Source organism: Erythrolamprus reginae, chromosome 2 (genome assembly GCF_031021105.1).
Source record: "Erythrolamprus reginae isolate rEryReg1 chromosome 2, rEryReg1.hap1, whole genome shotgun sequence".
NCBI classification, from domain to species: Eukaryota; Metazoa; Chordata; class Lepidosauria; order Squamata; family Dipsadidae; genus Erythrolamprus; species Erythrolamprus reginae.
This window is the reverse complement of record NC_091951.1, coordinates 320,698,273-320,720,671: the sequence shown is the minus strand read 5'-3', so window position 1 is coordinate 320,720,671 and position 22,399 is coordinate 320,698,273. Positions and strand designations below refer to the sequence as shown.

The following is a 22,399-nucleotide window of genomic DNA, read 5'->3' as shown; positions in this document are numbered from 1 at the left end:
GGATGACTGCTTTTAATGTTTCACTAAAGGCGAATCCAGCACCCCTGAACCAATTAACAGATTCTTTCTTTGCTCCTTGGAAATGAAAGAGCAAAATCTGCAGCCGTGTATATTTCTTCCCAGTTGATGAAAGAATGTGATACGACAACTGGAAAAATGTCAAATCAGTCTTAGGCATGTGAGCATGCAAGGAGACAGGTGTATTGTTTGCTAGCATGGTAGCTAGAAATCGGTTACATAATCTCCACTTGGCTCAACATCATAATTTTACCTTAAAACATCATGGTATCAATCTTTGTGTATGTTAATACTCTCCTTCAATAATTCTTTAAGATATAAAAGATATAAAAGCACACTGTTCCATGGAAGCTTTCGGCCATGAGAAGCTGATGAATTTGGAAGCCCAGGCCTTTATTCTATTGCACTGCTTCCTTTATAGAGGAACTTACACCAAGAATATAAGAAAACAAAATGGTTCAAACTGTAGCAACCTGCTTATTGTTTGGCACTTGTTGCTGCAATCCTCTTCAAGTAAAGGGCCCTGTGTTGGTTACCAATAGTTTCCAGATTAAATTTTGTGCTTTGATGGCTAAAGCTATATGATTTGTCGACAAGGTACAATGATAGGCTGGAAAAGATCCTAGAGGTCTTTTAGTTCAAACCCCTGCCCAAACTATGTTGATATTTATGAATTGCTCAGAGAGGGTTTTTGTTTTATTTGAAGGTTAAGGAAAAGTTGTTGGCATAATTAATACAAAATGGGGAAAAAAAGAAAATGTTAAATTTCTTTTCCAAGGGACTGAATTTAGATAAACGAAGTGACCATCAACAATATCTACAGTTGTTGTCAATTATCCTGATTATCCTGTTGTATTGTGATTAGCGTATTTTGTAATTTAAGTTACAAAAAGATTAGCTACATAGGATCTTAATGGGGTAAGAGTGTTGAGTGTAATTTAAGAATTAAAAACTGCTCTTTTAATAAGGGAACTCTGATTTTATAATGAGCAGAACAAAGTATAGTTCACTATTCACTCATTTGAAGAATTTTGATGTAGCAGTTACAGCCTCAGGTTAGAAACTACCAGGTGAGCATGGATCGTAGTCCCAGATGGATAACCTTGGGCTTATCACTGTGTCTCAGCCCTAGGAACAGCAATAGCAAACCACTTGCCAACAACTTTGCCAAGAAAAATCCATGGACTAGCCAGGGAATTTCCAGGAGTAAAAAACTGACAGGAAGACACACACGCGCATCCTCAAAGAACCATGACATGAAATGGAGAAAACTAATAATGTACAATATTAAAGACGACATTGCAGTCTTGTAAGTACATATATTACTAGAAACAATCATTTTGCTAGAAAATTATTGCAATGCACAATATAAAGAACATTTGCCCACTGAAAAAGACAAAATGTCAAGTTTGGCATTAGAGAAATTCCTAACTTCCCTATGAGTTACACATTTTTTTAATGAGTAACAATATCAATATTTAGCTTGGAATATCAAGCACATATTAGGAGGAGCTAGATGCTGTGGGATGCTTTTCCAGGTGCTTTTAATATTTATAAATGGATACATTCTTCAAATAAAATCAAAAGACTTAAAAACTGGTAACAACCAGTTGATGGTTGGTTTACATTCATTGTGAATATATTTTTTAACATTTATTTATCTAAATTAGTTCAATCTTCGCAGCAGCTTTCCTGTAATTCCTTCAGGAAAAGTGAATCCCTTTTGCATTGAAGCCATGAAGAACACTGAAAAATGAAAATATTCTAGTCTTAGTAAGCTTTAGGTGGTATAATGGATGTTACTTCCAAATGGTCTGAACATTTAATTTCCCACACAAGAAGAACAATGTTTTCTCTATACATGTGGGAGATAACCAAGCTGAGCCAGACGAAAGGGTTAAATGTGTCATCAGTCTCTAGAGATTGTTAGCATACAATAAAAACCTGTATTCATTTGAACCGCCTTGTCTCCTGATTTCCTGCGCTTGACATTACACTTCATCTTGAAGACAATTCTATTACATTGACTAGTTTCTTCCGCTCAGGTAATGTTTTCACCTCTGTTCCTACCATGGCGCATTCTTTTCATACAGTTTTGTTCGGGACAAAGTCACTAGATAGAACCATTAGTGCCGCTATATAAAAAGTGGCAGTGTTTAGTAATAGCTGTTAATTAATATAGTGGCAAAAAAGATTAAGGTGTACAACTTGTGCTTTGCTGGTGAACTTAATTTTAAGAGGAAATTGTATACATCAAACAAATTTTAATAAAAATCTAAATAATTATAGTTTTAAATGTAAATCAAATCTAAGATTTGTTCACATTCCACCCACAATTTAAAAATGCTGGTCCTGCTCTGTGTAGTCATGGCTTCCCTCCACGGTCATACACAGGTTTAGGCTGAAAAGGGTGGCAATATCCCCTGGATTGTTTCTTTAATTTAAGGGAGGGTCATCATTCTTCTGTCAAAGGCAACAATTCAGCAGGAGCAATGCATGGGAGGCCCCATCTTATATGCCAGTGATGGTGAACTTATGGCAAGGGTGCCACAGGTGGCACGTGGAGCTATATCTGCTGGCACGTGAGCCGTTGTCCTAGCTCAGCTCCAGCGTGCATGTGCGTGCTGGCCAGTTGGGTTTTGGCTCACAGAGGCTCTGGGAGGATGTTTTTGGCTTCCAGAGAACCTCCAGGGGAATGTGGGAGTGTTTTTACTCTCCCCCAGCTCAAGGGAAGCCTTTGGAGCCTGGGAAGGGTGAAAAAAAGAGCCTATTGGGCCCACCAGAAGTTGGGAAATAGGTAGTTTCCAGCCTCTAGAGGGCCTACAGGAGGGGGGGGGGGCTCCCCAGGCATTGAATTATGAATATGGGCACTCGTGCATGCGTGATAGCGTGCAGCACACTGTTTTGGTACCCAAGGAAAAAAAGGTTTGCCATTGTTATATGCTAATGGCCAGAGGGCAGAAATAGGTTCCTCCCAGTTCACACTGGTTCTATAGAACCGGTAGCAAACCACTGGTGACGTCGTAATGACATCACGGAGCCAGTTCTGTTGGTGGAAGCCACCATCTTTTGGGGAGGGGGCCTCATTTTTTTTTCTTCTGCACATGCACAGAAGCCAAGTTTCTGGCATTGTGCATGCATCACCATCTTAGTTTTGGCTTTTTAAAAAAAAATGTTTGAGAATGTTCAATACTGCACATGCAGGCGCACCCACACAGCACAGGAGGAAGCAAACCAGCGGCAAAGTAAGTTAGAACCCACCCCTGCCAGAGGGCTGCATTAATAATAATAATAATAATAATAATAATAATAATAATAAATAATTAATAATAATAATAATTTATTAGATTTGTATGCCGCCCCTCTCCGAGGACTCGGAGCGGCATTAAGATGTCCGAAACAATATTTAATAGATGTAATTATTATTATTATTTTATTATTTATTAGATTTGTATGCCGCCCCTCCGTAGATTCGGAGTAGTAATAGTAATGCTATCCTACACTATTCCAAGTACAACATAGCACAACATAATCAGAGATCATTACTATGCAGGCATAATTTTGCTGACAATAAATAGCATAAATCACTACTCTTCCTGATGCAACAAAAAAGAAAAACATTAAGTTGGACACTTATTTTTGCTCTCATTCCAGTAAAATATCTTTAAACTATGAAGTTAAGAGTAATCTTGAAGTAAATAAATCTGTTTTTACCTTATAAAATCATCAATATCCATTACTCGGGCACGTTTTTCTGAATAACCGGTATCTTTTAGGATTTCCTGTATAAGTTCTGCAATATTGAAATTTTCAGGAATTTGCTGTTGGCAAAATAAATAATTATGTGACATGGCTCAAGACAAAGATACATTATAAAAGATTGTAAATAGATCAGAAAGATTTACCAAATTATTTTGTGAACAGTGAATTCTGTAATTTTGTTCCAGCAGCTGTTTCACAGCATTTGAACTGCAATAAGGAAAAAGGGAAAGCCAGTTATAGAAATTATGTTTTGAAGAGTTTGAATTCTAAATTGTTATTTTGCAAATGTCTTTTTCAACTAATTATGTCTTTAATGTTGAATTAGTTTGCACCAACATGCACTGCATCTCTTAAGATTTAATATTCTTACAAACTGACCTTGTCTATACTATGCGCAAGAATAGCTTCATATTTTTTGTGTATTTTTAAATACTCACTTCACACTAACTGCTCACATTATTCTATGTAGGTGAGATCTCTAAATCTTAAAGACTGTTGAATATAACATATTGTCTGCATCCCACCAATGGGAATATATATTAAATGAAATGACACTTAGAAGGCTCTGACTAATAGAAAGCAGAAAAAGGACATTTGGACAGACTGATCAACTACTGTCATACTTTTCCCCCTGTCCCCTCAGTTTCTTTCATTCACCAATGTATCTTAGATAGGGCCAAAATTATCAATTTATTGATTTTTACAAATTGCTCTGGGAGACTTTTTTTTTTAACTAAAGGTTAGGAAAAAAATCTTTATGTAATTAATACAGAATGAAAAGGAGTTATGTTAAAACTATCCTGGACACATGCAGGATTCAAAATTAATAGAAAGGAATACTTGCTATTTTTATATTACCAATTCTTTATCATATTATTCTGCAGTATAATAGGCAAACAGAAATAGACTATACAAGCATAGTTTAGAACAGTGATGGTGAACCTTTTTTTCCTTGGGTGCCAAAAGGGTTTGTGCACGTACTATCACGCATGCATGACAGTGCACACTCATAATTCAAGACTGGGGAGGGTGAAGACACCTTCCCTCACAGACACAGCTCCCGGAGGACTTCTGGAGGCCAGAAACAGCCTGTTTCCCAACTTCTCGTGGGCCCAGTAGGCTTGTGTTTCGCACTCCCCAGGCTCCAAAGGCTTCCCTGGAAGCCAAAAACGCCCTCCCAGAACCTCTGTGCAAGCCAAAAATCACCTGTCCAGCATACACATGCACTTTGGAGCTGAGCTAGGGCAATGGTTCATGTGTCAGCAGATATGGCTCCACTCGCCATAACTAGTTTTAGAACTTTTAACTGCTAAAAGGTAAACGGAAATTTTAACTGTGTTATTCATATCCTGAAAGTTTATATTCTGTTAACAAGAATATCAATCTAAAAAAATCTGCAAGAATAACCAAAAGAGAAGAGGGAACAAATACACAAGATCATCTCTAGGCTCCTACATGGTGCTGTTCCTCATTTCCTTTCTCGATCAACAGCAATTATAAACAATCTGATGTTATACTTCTGGAGCTTAGTTTAGTGGTGGATGGGAGCCCTGGTGATTGCTTTACCGTTTGTCTTGGCGGTTCCTGAATAAGGGCTTAGTTCTCTTTCTCAAGAATGACTAGACAAAACTGTGTATACAGTGATCCCCCGATCATTGCGAGGGTTCCGTTCCAGGACCCCTAGCAATGATCGGGTTTTCGCGAAGTAGCGCTGCGGAAGTAAAAACACCATCTGCGCATGCGCAGATGGTGTTTTTACTTCCGCAGCGCTAGCGAGGAGCCGAAGATTGGGGTTCCTGGGAAGGGGACTCAGCTGGGAAGCGGCGCTGGGGTTTCCCCACCGCCCACGCAAACTCCTCGCTGCCGGTCGCCCGCCCTTCGCCCGCCCACGCCGCTCGCTCGCGCCGCTTCCCAGCTGAGTCCTGAAGCGAATTCGCTTCAGGACTCAGCTGGGAAGCGGCGAGAATGAACGGCGTGGGCGGGTGAAGGGCGGGCGGGCGGCGGACAAGCCGTTCGCTCGCGCTCGCTCTGCTTCCCAGCTGAGTCCTGAAGCAAATTCGCTTCAGGACTCAGCTGGGAAGCGGCGAGTATGAACGGCGTGGGCGGGCGAAGGGCGGGCGGGCGGCGGACAAGCCGCTCGCTCGCGCTCGCTCTGCTTCCCAGCTGAGTCCTGAAGCGAATTCGCTTCAGGACTCAGCTGGGAAGCGGCGAGAATGAACGGCGTGGGCGGGCGGGCGGCAGCGAGGAGTTTGCGTGGGCGGTGGGGAAACTCCTCGCTGATGCCCGCCGCTTGCCCTCCCGCCAGCAAGAGGGGGAAGACCTAGGGAAGCCGCCCAGCAGCTGATCTGCCCGGCGCCATCTACGCATGCGTGCCCATACAAAAAAGGGCGCGCATGCGCAGATGGTGTTTTTACTTCCGGGTTGCAAAATCGCCATATAGCCATTTCGCAATGATCGGGGTCGCAATACCCGGGGGATCACTGTACATCAAATCAATCACATTCTTCTATTGTTTGCTCTTAGTTAATGGCCAACACAAAATCTAAGCAATATACACCTTTGCCTTGTATTCATAAATACATACTCTAAGATTTCTGGGCCCAGAAAACAATAATTCATCAATTGCTATTTTTTAGCAACAATAAATTACAAGGAGCAAAACAATGAAAAAGAAAACAACAATCTAGGAAGAGGAAAGTTAAATGACAAAGCTGCAAGCAATTCAAGATTTTAAAAAAGTGTAACTTACTTGAAAATGGCAGCAAGTGTCTTATTTTTCCTGACAAATACTATCCTCAGTAGACCATCCCACTCCTAAACAAATATGTTACAGATTAAACAGAAATAGTTTCTTTTATCATACATGAACTCTTACTTTGGTCACTCTGAAGTAACCTCTCACATTTTCATCATCTTCCCTCTTTTTTCATTTGTGCTTTAATCTTAGCTGAAAATATGTTGTGATTCTATGAACAATTCCATGGAAAGTATGATAAGGATAATTGGATAAATTTTGCATTACAGTGATCTCTCGGTTAGCGCGGGGGTTACGTTCCAAGACCTCCCGCGCTAACCGATTTCCGCGTTATATTGGATGCGGAAGTAAAACCACCATCTACACATGCGTGCCATTTTTTTTCATGGCCGCACATGCGCAGATGGTGGAGTTTGCGTGTGGGCGGCGGGGAAGACCAAGGGAAGATTCCTTCAGCCGCCCAACAGCTGATCTGCTCCGCAGCGCGGAAGCAGCGAGGAGCCGAAGATGGGGTAAAGGCAAAGGGGAAACCCCATCTTCGGCTCCTCGCTGCTGCCGCGCTGCGGAGCGGATCAGGTGTTGGGCAGCTGAAGGAACCTTCCCTTGGTCTTCCCGCCAGATCACTTGCCGCTTGCCGCTTGCCAGTCCACACACGCCCCCCTGGATGAGCGGCCCCGCATGGCCCCAGCGCCGGACTCCGTTGCCGAACGCCGAAACCGGAAGGGGCGAGGTGGGGGAGAACGGGAGGCTCAGCATTCCGTCAGTCGCAGCGCTGGCTGTCAACTTTTCTTTTTAGCACTGGGGAGGCAAGTCAGCTCCTGCCCAGTTTTAAAAAGAAAAGTTGACAGCCAGCGATTGTTCCGCTGCCGCCAGCATGGCCTGGCTGGCAGCGGAAGATGTAACGGAGCCCACGGGGGATTCGCCTTCCTCCCACCCGCAGCCGAGACTGATCGTGGGCTCCTTCGCAACCTCGGAGAGCTTCCGGGGCATGAAAGCTCACGAAAACCAGGAAGCTCTCCGAGGTTGCGAAGGAGCCCACGATCAGTCGGCTGCCGGCGGGAGGAAAGCGAATGCCACGGGGCTGGGCTCGGCTCCCCCCTCGGCTCCCCCCCTTACCAGCCCCGCCGCGGAAGGCTCCATTCTGTTCCCTGCCGGCCCGATTGAGCGGCCGGCGGTCTCCATTCAGGGAACAGAATAAAAAAAAAATTATTTTTTAATATTTTATTTTTTTAAATAATATTTTTTGAAAAACCGCGTTGCAGCGTTTCGCGCTAATCGAGAACGCGCAAATCGAGGGACCACTGTATATGAAACATTTCTTTTCAAAGATAGGGTAGATACCAACATGGACAAGAAAAAACTCTGTATTCTTCTGAATTCCATTACAAGTTTTAGTTGTAAAACTAAATATAGTTTTAAACTATTAAGATGTACAACATTTTGATTAAGTGCAAGTCTATTTTAGTCATATGGTTGACAATATTTTTTCCTCATTTTCTTCACCAAGGAGTAACATCTTGATTTCCTGAAGTTATCTCCTCCAAATGAAGCTATGAATATTTCCCCTTATCCTATACAGTGGCACCTTATGATACGAACCCCTCGCCATATGAACAACCTGAGATACGAACCCGGGGTTCGGAAATTTTTTGCCTCTTCTTACGAACCTTTTCCGTCTTACGAACCCGCCGCCGAGAAGCCCCGCCGCCTGGTTGTCGCTTTTTGAAACAGCCAGGGAGCTTCTTGGCATCCTCCTGAACCCAAACGCCAAACCCGAACTTCCGGGTTCGGCGTTCGGAAGGCCGCCAAGAAGCCCCCCGGCTGTTTCAAACGGTGACAGCTGGGCGGTGGGGCTTCTCGGCGGCCTCCCGAACACCGAACCCGGAAGTTCGGCAAAAGTTCGGGTTCGGGAGGCCGCTGAGAAGCCCCGCCACCCGGCTGGCGCTTTTTGAAAGAGCCGGGGGTTTCTCAGCGTCCTGAACCCAAATGCCAAATCCGAACTTCCGGGTTCGGCGTTCGGGAGGCCGCTGAGAAGCCCCCCGGCTGTTTCAAAAGGTGACAGCCGGGCGGCGGGGCTTCTCGGCGGCCACCTGAACCCGAACTTTTGCCGAACTTCCGGGTTCGGCATTGGGAGAACGCTGAGAAGCGCCCGGCTGTTTCAAAAGGTGACAGCCGGGCGGCGGCAGTTTTTTGCGAGGGTTTTTTTCATTGCACGCATTAATTCATTTTACATTGTTTCCTATGGGAAACAATGTTTTGTCTTACGAACTTTTCGCCTTACGAACCTCTCCCATGAACCAATTAGGTTCGTAAGACGAGTCTGCGGAGAGGGGCGGCATACAAATCTAAATAAATAAATAAATAAATAAATAGCTGTATACTGTATTTAGTATCATTTAATGCTATTAGTGAATAACAAAATATGAAGCATTAGAAAGGCTTCACACAACATGGCTCTCAAGCTGTTGTCCAAATATCTAAAGGTAATATATACTTAGGTGATACTAGGTTGTTTTTATGGATTTCAGATCATACTGATAATTCTTACCTGAAAGTTAATTGGAGGTGGGGGATTCCTTGGTTCTATCCTTACAACACTAGATTCAACTTTGGGTGGTGGTTTAAAATTATTTTTTCCTACCTGTTAAACATAATAAAGTCAACTGTCAAATAAAACAACTTTTTAAAATCTTTCTGCTTTTAATTCATTTTGTTGTAATTTCTTTAGTTTGAGTGTAGTGACCTGCCAAGTCATTTAATAAAAACCTATTCCATCCCATTAAAACTTCCACAACTTTGCACCCCTCTTGTTTAACATTTTAAATTTCAAAAACTCAAGGTAAAATTACCAATTATTTTGCTTACTTTCATTAGATGATCAACACGAGCTAATAGTTGAGTATTAACAGACAGCCTACAATATAGGTGATCACCTGGTTTTGCAACCAGGCGAAGAGCAAATTCTCTTTGAAACATGAGTACTGCACATCTGGAAAACAAACACGAGATGCAAGTTTAACGCTACTGAAAATTAGCCGTCGTGGAAAAGATTAAGAGCTTGACATTTGTTCAACAATGTTTATACTGCTGGATAGGTTTTAAAACTGCTTACTGTTTTGACCTCCATGACTATCCAGTAGATGCTACAGGCTAGGTTAAGTCATGTACCACTACTGAGTAGCTTAGTAAATGTAGTTGAAAATATTGTGAGGACCTAGCTGTTAAATGCAGTATGAGTATTATTATTCTATGACGATTTCAAATACTTTGAATCACACAGTGCTTTTAAAATCAAAGGTCACTTACTCTGTCAGTCCCCAGACCAGAGGTTGGTTTAGTTTTACACAGTGCTAATTCTTTTCTACATAAATGTGCTAATTCTAATCTGTAAGGTTAATCATAATAAGATTGGATATTATTTACAAAAGCATTTAAACTACCGTATATACTCGAGTATAAGCCGACCCGAGTATAAGCCGAGGCACCAATTTTTGCCACAAAAACTGGGAAAACGTATTGACCCGAGTATAAGCCGAGGTTAGAAAATGCAGTGGCTACTGGTAACTTATAAAAATGGAAAACAATAAAATTACATTAATTGAGACATGTTTTAGAATATTTATTTTAAAGAAAACCAGTAAACTAGCTCTGTAAATTTAAAAGAGGGTAAACAAATTAACAATATTAACAATAAATTAAAAAGTAAAAAAAGTAGCTCGATCAGGAACAAAGCTAAAACCTAAGAGTTAAAATCCTTCAAAACTGGATTCCTTCTCATCATTAATTGGATTTACATTATTGTTCTGTTTTTATATATGCTGTGAGCCACCCTGAGTCCTTGGAGAGGGATTGCATACAAATCCAATTAAATAAATAAACAAACAAACAAACAAACAAATAAGTGTATCCAAAGAAGAGCTTCAGCATTAGCTGCTGTGAGGTTATCAGCATAGAAAACCAAATAGATAGATAGATAGATAGATAGATAGATAGATAGATAGATAGATAGATAGAAAGAAAAATAGATAGATAGAAATAGATACAGATAGATAGATGATAGATAGATAGATAGATAGATAGATAGATAGACAGATAGATATAAAGATAGACAGACAGATAGAAAAATAGATAGATAGATAGATAGAAAGAAATAGATACAGATAGATAGATAGATAGATAGAAAAATAGATAGATAGAAAAATAGATAGATAGAAAGATAGACAGATAGAAAAAGAATTCCTGTCTAGCTCTGCCTCATAACACATTATTAGATCCTATCCAAGCAAGGACAGCAACTACCACAAAATACCATTTTTTAAACAGTTTAAATCCTTTCAAAGGAGGGGGAGGAGAATCTGACAGCAGGGGGCCTTTTTAATCCGACTCACCATTGCAAATGGCTGCCTTCTTTGCTTGAGCCAGGGAGAGGAACTACGGCGTGCCAGAGGGGACAAAAGCTGGTGCCTCCTCGCTCTGGCTCAAGCAATGGCGCCCTCGTGTGGTGACTTTGTCAATGACCCGAGTATAAACCGAGGCTGTGTTTTTCAGCCCATTTTTGGGGCTAAAAAACTCGGCTTATACTCGAGTATATACGGTATATTGAATACTAAATATTTGTATACATACCTAAAGAAAGGCCGATGTAGCAATAGCTTAAAAACAAAAGGAGAAGAAATCTGGGGGTGGAGAGATTAAAAAAAAAGATTGGTCACTACAAGAATAATACAAAAAGATGATGTCTTTCTCTTATTCTTCAAGTCTTGTTTTATACTTACTTGGTAAGGCAAATTAGCCACACAAGCATCAAAAAAAGGCAGGTCGCTTTTCAATACATCTCCAATTTTTATTTCAAGTTTGTTAGCCAAATGTCTGAAATAAAAATAATACTGTATCTTTAATACATTACCAAGAGGAGTTCTAATTTTAAAAAAAACATCATGGCTTTGCTACCACATAAAACACTTACGTTCCCTGGACTCTTTTTTGAAGTTCACCAGCAAGCTTTACATCAAGTTCACAAGCAATTACCTGAAGGACAATCATATATAAAATGTCTTTGTGGACATGTCATACATAACAAACCCCAAAATTACTTTATATTATTATAGAATGTTTAAAAAACTTCTGGTTTAGCTGTAAATATTAAGGCTCTTTTTTAAGCTTTGTAGTCAGAAACTGATGTTCCCCATACATTGGCTATCCCAATGGTGCTTTTTTCCCCAAAAGGCAACTAAACTTTTCTGTTTTTTTCTTTGAAAAAAAAAGTTTCTCATCTAAGAAGCTTCTTCCATTTTAACTGATTGGTGGCAAATGGATTTATATTCTTTGAGGTCATTGGTCATTAGCGCTCTGATAGTTGTGATCAGTCATCTGAGACACTGAGGGATTTAGCTGTATCCTCAGAATCATCTGAACTAGAATGTAAATGAGTGTGGAATCTTCTTAGAACTGTTAAAAGGACTGCATTGTAAACAGGAGATAGGTAGTATTGTATCCCTCCCACTCTGTTGAGGGAGGGTTGAGTGGGGAGGAATATAACATAGTCTCTGGCTTTGATTATTTCTTTTAGTTTTTCTTTTATATCGTCTATCATTTTTGTTTGATTATCTTTTCCTATTTTGTGCTACCTCCCTATGACCAAACAGTGTAAGAAAAGCATTTCTTCATTTTAGATTTACCTTTTTCACCTTTTCTAACATTTTCACTGTCATGTTGCCAGTTCCAGGACCAACTTCTAAAACAACATCTGTAGGGTATAAGGAAGCCTAAAAGAACAAATAAAATATTATTACACAAATACCTAGTTGTCTAGCACTGTGCATAGACAAATTTGATTGATATACCACATGATGTACAGGGGAAAGGGAATGGCCTTGTGGGACAGGAGGAAGAGTCATACCAGAGGAATGGTCAGAGAAAAGAGTTGTGTCCAGAGCAAGAATGTAACATGAATAAACATCTCAGCTAGGACCCTCCCTAATTTTGATGAATATAAAGGGAAGGGAGAGGAATGCATTCAAACCTATAAGATTCTGTTATAGCTTCAGAAATAACATTGATTTACATGACATTGGTTTCCTAGTGTGGCATACTAGGAAAGGCTGAAATACATTGAGAAATGACTTACTAAAGCAGAATTCTATCAAGTCAAAAAGGTTCATTTATTAAAAGTGCACAAACTATTCTACTTATTTTTTTCTAATGTATCTGAACACCAGATATAACCATTCTGATATTTTTTAATATTTTAAAAAATGTACTAGGAAATTTGTATTGTGTACAGGTATAGTTGAACTTTTCAAAATTTCATATTTTATTTCTTAATTAAGTATTTTATGACAAAATCATATGTTTAGTGAGAAACAGAGCCATTGATTTTAATGAGACTTACTAATTAAATATACAATACCATCAGTTTAAAAATAATGAATGAGAATGATTTGAGAATTTTCTTACACTGGATGATTGTGGTGATCACTTACCTTTTCTATAATGCTGTTAACAATCAGGGGATTTTTCAAAATATGCTGACCAAGTCCAGTGTTGAACCTAATGCCTACTAATAAAAATAAAATTTAAGGAACATATTTGTAACAAGTTATTTTGTATCAAATTCTCCTTAGTTTTGTATGAAACTCTGCAATAGTTTTTTTTTTTAAATACAAGTATTTAAGTAATGGGATGTTACCTTCTCTAAAATACACCCAGTTTAGAATCTGGCATCCTTATCAGAGAAAGTAGCATCAAAACAATAAGACATGATTGAAGTTCCCAACCTTTATATAGATCACTACATTATTGTGAGAATATTCTTCTGATCAAAGACAAGTAGGGCAGCAATCTGTAGGACCAATGCCATGCAAGGCATTAAACCAGCTAAAAATTATTTCTCAATTAAAAAAAAAGAATGATAACAACCAAATTCTCATGACAACCCACAACCATATCATGTGGTTCACAAATTTAATTTCATAAGATGGTCATTTAAAGCATTTTTTAAAATTTTGCCACATTTGCTATCCTTAATGACTTGCGGTCTATAGATTAGAAATCATTGGATAATGATGCACCATTGTATACATGTCCAGTCAAATTATGCATTGCTAAGAATTGCTATATAAACAGAACCAGAACAAACTTCTACATCCTGTAGTAAAGCTAAACACACACACACACACACACACACACACACACACAGAGTGTTGTTAGTTGAGAAGTTGTGTCTAACCCATCCTGACACCTGGACAACAATAACACACACTAAGTGATACTTGTTATCTTGTTTTCAAATTACTTGTCTGTTAGTAAAACAGACAAGTATTGCACTACGAAAGAGCAATCAGTTTTTGAATTTGTATCTGTGTTTTTAGTAATGGAACTTTTAATCAGATTTCCTGTACAAGATTATTGTAAAAATTTAAGGTTTTCAACCACTATCTTTGCGTCTATTTGGAACCTCATCAGCAAAGGTTGATTAACTCTCTTTTAAATTTATATATTTGGGTCCTAATATCCTCCTAAACACCCTTTACATAAATATGACAAGGTTTCTCCAGGCCTTCCTGTCCTCTACCATCCTATGGAGTATTTAAGCCTACCCCTACTGCTTCAGTGACTCCCTCCAGGCACCTCATTCCTCCTTTGCCTTCAATCTTTCCCAGCATTAGGCTCTTCTCTATCGAGTCCTTCCTTCTCATTTGATAGAAGATAGAATTTCTTATTGGCCATGCATGATTGGACACACAAGGAATTTGTTTTGGTGCACACGAGTCCTCGGGGAGACGCGGCATACAAATCCAATAAATAAATAAAATAAATATGCATCAAGTATATGGTGGAAAAAGTAGACACCACACACACAAAGAGAGAGAAAGAGAGAGAGGGAGGAAGGAAGGGAGAGAGATACATATATGCATATATTCTCTTTTGGTTAGAATCTAGATACTTCTGGGGAAAGATTTGAAATCACTTCTACAGTGTAGTGTAGTGCAGTGCAGCGCAGCACAGTATAGTCAGGGGTGGGCTCCAGCCAGAATGCTAAATTGGGCTCGCCACCGGGGCTCGTGAGTGCTTACGGGGCCAGGGTGATTGCGCTTCTACACCTGTGGAGACAGCGAAATCATGCACGGAGCCGCAGGTGCGCCCATGATTTGGCATGCTCTGAAGCAAAACAACCTCGCCAAAACAGAGGTGCACCTGTGGCTCCATGTGCGATTTTGCTATCTTCACAGGTGCAAAATCACGCTGGCCCCAAAAGCACTCGAGCTTCGGCGGCAAGCCCAATTTAGCATTCTGCCCAGCACCACACCCCTGAGTATAGTATTAGTATAATACAGTACAGTACATAGTATAGGGATGGTAATTTGGAGGGTACCAAATATTATAGCAAAGCCAAAGTACTTGGTACCCTCCAAATTACTATTACTATTGATATTACTATCAATGAGCCGAGGTGGCACAGTGGGTAGAGTGCAGTACTGCAGGCCACTGCTGACTGCTAGATCTGCAGCTCAGCGGTTCAAATCCCACCACCGATTCAAGGTTGACTCAGCCTTTCATCCTTCTGAGGTGGGTAAAATAAGGACCTGGATTGTGGGGGCAACATGCTGGCTCTGTTAAAAAGTGCTATTGCTAACATGATGTAGGCTGCCCTGAGTCTAAGGAGAAAGATGGCATTAAAAAAATCAAATAAATAAATGAAATCACCATAGCGGCCCACCACCACCACCAACCCCGTATGGCAAATGAAGCAAAGGTGCAGTCCCTTGTAGCCTCCCTAGCCCGAGGACTTCCTCTCACCAGGGCCTTTCCCTTTCTTCTCTTTCCCTTCCCCACGCTGCTGTCGAGAGCGCGGCTTCGTCTTCACCTTCGGCATGGCTCGACCGGGCCTCCAGCATGCGAACTTCGGAAGCGAAGGAAGACGAAGGAGGTGGGGGGGCGGTCCTCGTACGCGCGGGGGCGGTCCTCGTACGCGCGGGGGCTGCCGGGACGAGTAGTTCCACCATCTCTTCGGAACCGTGTGGCGAAGGTGCCGCAGGACTCAATTTCCCGTAAAGCATCTCGGCCCGAGTCAAGAGTTTTGGGGAGTGTTTTAGTACTTCGCGAAGGCAAGTTTGAGCCACGCCGTTGGCGTGGCGACCCTTTTAAAACCCAAGAGTCATTCTTGGCAAAGGAGAATCGCGAGGGGAGCAGATTGACAGACACACACACAAAAAAGGGGGAAATGGTGTTCTGCTCCCACATCTCCAACCAAAAAAAAAAAAAGGTCCCCGCCTACTTTTCTTTTTAAATGCACTTTTTAGCCTGTTTTTTTCTATTGGGGGACTTCTCCCCTCCTCAGGTACAGGAATCGTCCCGAAAAAAAGAGAAGCGGGCGGGTCCGCACCACGAAGAAGCGGGAGGGGGGCAGGAAAGAGAGCCATTGGGGGGAAGAGAAGCGCCGAGCGATGACGTATGCAGCGCGCCGTACTTCCGCGACACGGTGGTGGGTGAGCCGAGGCTGGTGGCGCGAGCTTCGGAACCGGCGGGAGGCGCGTGCGCCAGACTGAGGACGCCCGCGAAGAAGCCGCGGCTTCAGCGGTAAGTGAGGGAGGGGAAGAAGAGGACGAGGGCACGCCTGGCTGTGTCTGCCCCGCCCCCTCCTTCCCGTCCGCTCAGGATGAGAGCCAGCGAAGGCCCCGCACCTTGAAACGGCTGGCGGCCTGTCGGGGAGCTAGTTGTGAACCGGCTCGAGTCTTGAACGGTGAATGCGCTCCTAAGAGGGAGAGCCAGCGGCCCAATGGAGACTTTTATTTTCTCATTAGGAGATGCTTTAGCAATAGCATGTAGACTTATTTACCGCTCCATAGTGCTTTTACAGCCCTCTCTAAGCCAGTGTTTCCCAACCTTGGCAACTTGAAGATATTTGGACTTCAACTCCTAGAATTCCCCAGCCAGCGCATGCTGGCTGGGGAATTCTGGGAGTTAAAGTCCAAATATCTTCAAGTTGCCAAGGTTGGGAAACGCTGCTCTAAGCGGTTTACAGAATCAGCCTATTGTCCCCAACAATCTGGGTCCTCATTTTACCCACCTTGGAAGGATGGAAGGCTGAGTCGGCCTCGGTGGTGAGATTTGAACTACTGAACTCTACAGCTAGCAGTTAGCTGAAGTAGCCTGCAGGGCTGCAGTCTAACCACTGTGCTCCTCCCCTCCCCCCTTTGCCTAACCATGCTCTTTTTTTTCTCATGCCCGAAGCCTTGGCTAGCAAACATGTCACCGTCCTATGACTGGACTCTTGCCAAAGTGTGACACCCACAAAGGTGTCGCTTCTGCTAGAATGCGAAGAAAGGTTGTCGCTGGCAGAACTGTTTTCTCAGTAGCATTTATTTTATTTATTTTATTAATTGGATTTCTGCACCACCCCTCTCCGAGGACTCGGGGCAGCTCATAACATAATACACGGTATACAAAATTATTTCCTCCGAGGTTGCACCTGATTTATTAAAAGGAGGAATTCATGAACTTTGAGTTGTAAAGGAGAAGGCAATTGCAATAGGGTTCCTCTTAGTCAAGTAACTTCATTTAAATAATTCATTCTTATGAGCCCCAAGTCTCTTCTCTTAAATTTCTTCTTGTGCCATATCCATTGTATGACGTTGGTGACATGTCATCGGATGTTGGCAACTCTTTTAAGTTTAGGAGACTCAAACCAGCAAGCAGGCTTCCATATTTTGGAATGACATAAAAATGTAATCTTTTAAAGAGAAAAATGTAATTATGCAGAATGATTATGGGTGAGGCTTATGGATTCTGCTCTTTTTGTACAGCACAATTTAGTACAGTAAGCATATTTTAGTATAGTATATTTTCAACCTTTCACTTATTCTTTAAAAGTATGCTGAATTACATATTTTCCAACAGTAGAAACAACTCTGCAGAAAGTACTCTTGATACCCATCCAAGTCTTAAATTTGCCAGGTTTGGGGATCTCTGCACTAAACAAACAGCACATGAAAAGGAATGAGATTAATGGGAAACAGAAGATCTTTGTGGCATTGAAACAACTTCATATCACTTTTTTCATGTGCGTGCAGAAGTGCCACCAAGAAGAAATGTAAATGGACTTGCCTAGCGTACATTTAGATCACTGATATAAGCCATTAGTGGGACAATTATTACTTATTGAGAGAAGACACTGCTTTAAAGTGTGATGATTGGGGATCTATCCTTGTGCACTCAGATACACAGTACCTGAGAATATATAAAACTGTTAATTTGCATTATCACAAATTCCTCTTATCCATCTGTTCTTTTTCTCTCCCCTTCTGATGTTTCCATGTTCAGCTGCTATTGAGTTTCGGAAAGGTGTTATTTTTAGAAGGCTCAGTAAGTCTTCTCAATACAAAGACCAAATATGAACTGCTCTAATTTTTAATCTCACAAAACTAGCTGTGAATGAGTTACATTGGCACTTCTAATGAAGTTGGTTTCCAGCCATCTAATAAACTAAATGCAATGACATTTAACATAGACAACTTCTTTGCCCAACATGTAATTAACTTGTAGAATTCATTGCTAAAACTGGCGACGGCCACTAACTTGGGTCATTTAAAAAGAGGATTATATAAATGCATGAAGGGGAGCTCTGTCAATGTTGCCATCAACCTAGGGAAGCAAGACTCCAAATATCTGCCTAAGAGCAGTAATGATGAAAAAAGGGTATGTCCCTGTCTCCAACTTTCAGGTACTTCATAGACATTTGGTTGGCCTTTTAGAGAGACAAGACATTGAGCTAAAGTGACTCTTGAATTGACTTGGCCTCCTAGTCTATTAATCATAAGTTAATATTCTTACGAGTTGTTGCTTTTAAGTTTAGTGTTGTTTTAGGAAAAAAAGACTGCAGTCTGAAAATTAGCAAAATGCAAGATAGAGTCAATATAGCGTCATATTTATTATTCAGGTTTTCTTTCACATACTATTTCAATTTATTATAAAAATCAATCTTCCTTCTACTTGCAGTGTAAGCATGCATAAACGTTTACATACATTTTTAGAAAGTTTAACTATATGTGCCTTTTATTAAGTCAGCGCTTTAATAGGAAGGTTTTGTTTACTTCCTGTTTTTAGATTGAATTATATATTTTTAAAATTTGATTACTGCAAGTTGTTCTTGGATGATTATGCCCAATGAGTAATTGGTCTTACATTATTTCTGTTTTGTGAAAATATTGCATTAATGCCCACTCTTTTAAAAATATTTCAATTTTTTCCATATATTTTCAACTATTAACTAGTTATTTTATATCATTTATCACATTTGTCGTAAGAGCTTGTTGGCATGGGGACCAGTGTTCCCTCTAATTTTTTTTCGGGGTGAGTGGAAAAGTATAGTGTCTGAGCGGCAGTCCCTTTGGTACTGGGCGGCATATAAGTATAAATAAATAAAGTAAGTAAGTAAGTAAGTAAGTAAGTAAGTAAGTAAGTAAGTAAGTAAGTAAGTAAGTAAGTGTGGCCGTGCGCTATCACACATGAGCAAGTTCTTGCATCCATAATTCTATCCTTTCTATGTCTTCCTCCCTCTTTCCTCCCTCCCACTTTCCTTTCTATCTCTCCCTCCCTCTTTTCTTTCTATCTTCCCCTCCCTCTTTCCTTTCTATCTCTCCCTCCCTCTTTCCTTTCTATCTCTCCCTTCCTCTTTCCTTTCTATCTTTCTTTCCCCCTTTCTCCAAGCCCTTCCTTTTCCCTCTCCCTAACTACCCGCTTCTCCCTCCTTTCTATCTCTCCCTCCCCCTTTCTCTCTCCCTTCCTTCATCTTTCATTCCCTCTCTCTCCATCCCTCTTCCTTTCTCTCTTCCTTCATTCCTCTCTTTTTTGTTCTTTCTCTCTCCCTCCTTCCCTCCCTCTATGTCTTTCCCTCCCCCTCCTTCCCCCCTCTCTTGCTTTCTTTCCCTGTCTTTCTCTCTTGCTTGCTTTCTCGCTTTCTTTCTCATTCTCTCTCCCCTCCTTTCTCTCTCTCTCTCTTTCTCTCTCGTTCACCACGCCGGCAACAGAGAGAGAAAGAGAGAGAGAGAGAGATGGAGAGAGAGTGGAGGGCGCCGTTGTCTTCGCCTCTGCCCGGCGGCTCTGCAGTGAAGAGGAAGCAGCCACGCACCGCCTCCCGGGAGCCCGGCCGACTTTTGGAGCCGTTTTGTTTTCGGCCAGGCGGAGGCGGCATGCAGAGGCGAAGACACGGCGCCCGGCCAAGCTCCGCCTCCCGGGAGCCCGGCCGACTTTTGGAGCCGTTTTGTTTTCAGCTGGGCTCCCGGGAGGTGGAGCGTGGCCGGGCACCGTGTCTTCGCCTCCGCGCGCCGCCTCCGCCCGGCCGAAAACAAAACGGCTCCAAAAGTCGGCCGGGCTCCTGGGAGGCAGAGTGTGGCCGGGCGCCGTGTCTTCGCCTCCGTGTGGCTCTGCAGCGAAGAGGAAGTAGCCGCGCACCGCCTCCCGGGAGCCCGGCCGACTTTTGGAGCCGTTTTGTTTTCGGCCGGGCGGAGGCGGCGCGCTGAGGCGAAGACACGGCGCCCGGCCAAGCTCCGCCTCTTGGGAGCCCAGTCGACTTTTGGAGCCGTTTTGTTTTCAGCTGGGCTCCCGGGAGGCGGAGCGTGGCCGGGCACCGTGTCTTCGCCTCCGTGCGCCGCCTCCGCCCGGCTGAAAACAAAACGGCTCCAAAAGTCGGCCGGGCTCCTGGGAGGCAGAGTGTGGCCGGGCGCCGTGTTGCAGCGGAGGAGAAAGAGAGGCGGAGCGGGCAGCGAGTGGTGGGCGGGCGGCCAGGTGTTCGGGGGGCAGCCGGCGCGCGCTCCCCAAATCTCCCTGCCAGCCCACCCACCCGGAACATTCAAAATAAGAAAACCCTTCGCTCTTACTTTGAATGTTCCGGGCGGGCGCGCAGGCAGGGAGATGGGAAGAGCGCACGCCGGCCCGCGCGCCCGCCAGCCTCCGGAGAACGCCTGCCCCTCCCCCCTCTCTTGCAGCGGAGGAGAAAGAGAGGCCGGGCGGGTGGGGGGCAGGGCCGAGAGGCCAGGAGCGCGAGGGCGCCGGAGGCACCATGGAGAGGCAGGTGTGGCCGCGGCTCCCTTCTACTGCCCGCGCCTCCCTGCCCGCCCCCCCCCCCCCGCGGGCTGGCAGGGGGATGGGGACTGTGCGCCCGAGGAAAAAGGTGCGCGCGGGGGTATTTTGGAGCGCGCACGCACGTGCGCAGCTTACAGGGAACAGTGATGGGGACTGTTAATGAACAAAACAAATCAGTACTATGTTTTTGCTGGACCTTGAGCATAACTTAAAATTGTATTTATTTAATGAGTAACCATTATAATTACAGTTACACGTGTTGATATTTTCAGTATTTGAAGTCACTGATGCCTATTGCGTGAGCATGATAGAGTATTGGAAGAATGGATAAAGTTTTTAACCTGGGGTTCATTTATCTTATATCAGATTGCACTGCATTATATATGGCCAAATACAATATTTTGGCCATTATATATGGCCAAATACAATATTTTCAATACTATGTTATGTAATGAAATATGAAAAATCTTTATTCTGATCTGTACCTTTTTATGAGTTTAATTGCTAATAATTGTTGTAGGTTTTTTTTTAAAAAAATGTAAATTTGAATGTCCCTAATTCTCATTTAGTAAATACTTAAATCAGTACAAAAGAAGCAATAGGATCTCTTAAGAAAGCTAATAATGCATTTAAAAATGTTTTGGATAGATTTTCATGGATCTCCATAGTGCCAGTAACATTGTTCTTCAAGTCTTGACCCAAGCTACTAGTCAAGATACTTCTATATTAAAGCCAGCAGAAGAACAACTGAAACAGTGGGAGACACAACCAGGTTTCTATTCAGTTTTATTGGTAAGTTAAAAGAATGCAATTACATTTATTCAAGTACCTCTTAATAATCATCTTTTTTATTTACTATTTTTTCTATTTTCCTATAAGGAATATATACTATATTTTTCAGAGTATAAAACACACCTCCCCCACCCAGCCACCCCAGCCTTTGGCTTCTCCTTCCCAGCAATTTGCCTCCTTGCAGCAGACAATGCAGAGCCTGATTGGCACAATCAACTGATTATCCGCCTCCCAATTATCAACTGCAAACAGGCAGCAATAGGTTATGGCCGTGATGGCGAACCTATGGCATGTGCACCACAAGTGGCATGCAGAACCATATCGGTGGGCCTGTGAGCTTAGGTCCAGCTGATTTTTGGGCCTTCTCAAAATGGAAATATTTTTTGAACATATAATTCCTCTGCAACTATTTAAAGCAGCAATATTAAGTGTTCCTCCAGTAATTTTCTAATAGTTCAGGGAAAAGAGAGATGCTCTAAGATTTACAGACAGATGTTTGTGCCTTTTGTAGCGTATGTCAACATTTTCTTGGGGATCAAAGTCAGAACATTATTCAGTAATGTGAATTTTAAGTCTATGCTAAATATTTATTAGGCCAGCAATTATAGTATTTTCTAAACTCTACAATTCTCTATGTACATCATCCACTACCACAAAATTTGGGAATGTAAATTCTTGCAGCTTGGTACAACAACTAAAGCACACCATATATATTATATTACCGTTACACTAAACTCTGTTTGTTACAGAACATATTCACTAACCACAGTTTGGATATAAATGTGAGGTGGTTGGCTGTTCTATACTTCAAAAATGGAATTGACCGCTATTGGAGACGAATGGCAGTACAGTAAGGAATACCTTTATTATTATTATTCTCTGCAGTTGTACTTTTAAAAATAATTTCCTGACTTGAGGCAAGCAGTGCCAGCAATCCATTACTCAGATAACCATGATTTCAGAAACCAAATTTCTACCTTCAACATAATT

The 22,399-nt window shown here is 42.1% G+C and overlaps 2 protein-coding genes across 3 annotated transcripts in view; one reads left to right on the top strand and one right to left on the bottom strand.

The window, feature by feature from the left end:
- Positions 1-1,540: 1,540 nt before the first annotated feature.
- Positions 1,541-16,245, bottom strand: DIMT1 (DIM1 rRNA methyltransferase and ribosome maturation factor). Of its 2 annotated transcripts, none has more exons than XM_070743301.1 (12): positions 15,335-16,245; positions 13,018-13,091; positions 12,214-12,300; positions 11,502-11,563; positions 11,311-11,404; positions 11,162-11,211; positions 9,401-9,524; positions 9,084-9,176; positions 6,530-6,594; positions 3,924-3,987; positions 3,733-3,839; positions 1,541-1,764 (listed from the first exon to the last, which is right to left on the bottom strand). In XM_070743301.1, exons 1-12 carry the CDS (start codon positions 15,408-15,410, stop codon positions 1,722-1,724), a joined length of 939 nt encoding a protein of 312 aa, XP_070599402.1. In that variant the 5' UTR covers positions 15,411-16,245; the 3' UTR covers positions 1,541-1,721. The 2 variants fall into 2 exon arrangements, with proteins under 2 accessions (XP_070599402.1, XP_070599401.1); XM_070743300.1 differs by having other exon boundaries at positions 13,018-13,094; positions 15,335-15,733.
- Positions 16,010-22,399, top strand: part of IPO11 (importin 11) — a 69,162-nt gene continuing 62,772 nt past the window's right edge. Inside the window, 3 exon segments of the mRNA XM_070736907.1 lie at positions 16,010-16,114; positions 21,266-21,409; positions 22,159-22,259. Of these exon segments, the coding sequence (XP_070593008.1) occupies positions 21,272-21,409; positions 22,159-22,259 (239 nt within the window). The 5' untranslated portion in view covers positions 16,010-16,114; positions 21,266-21,271.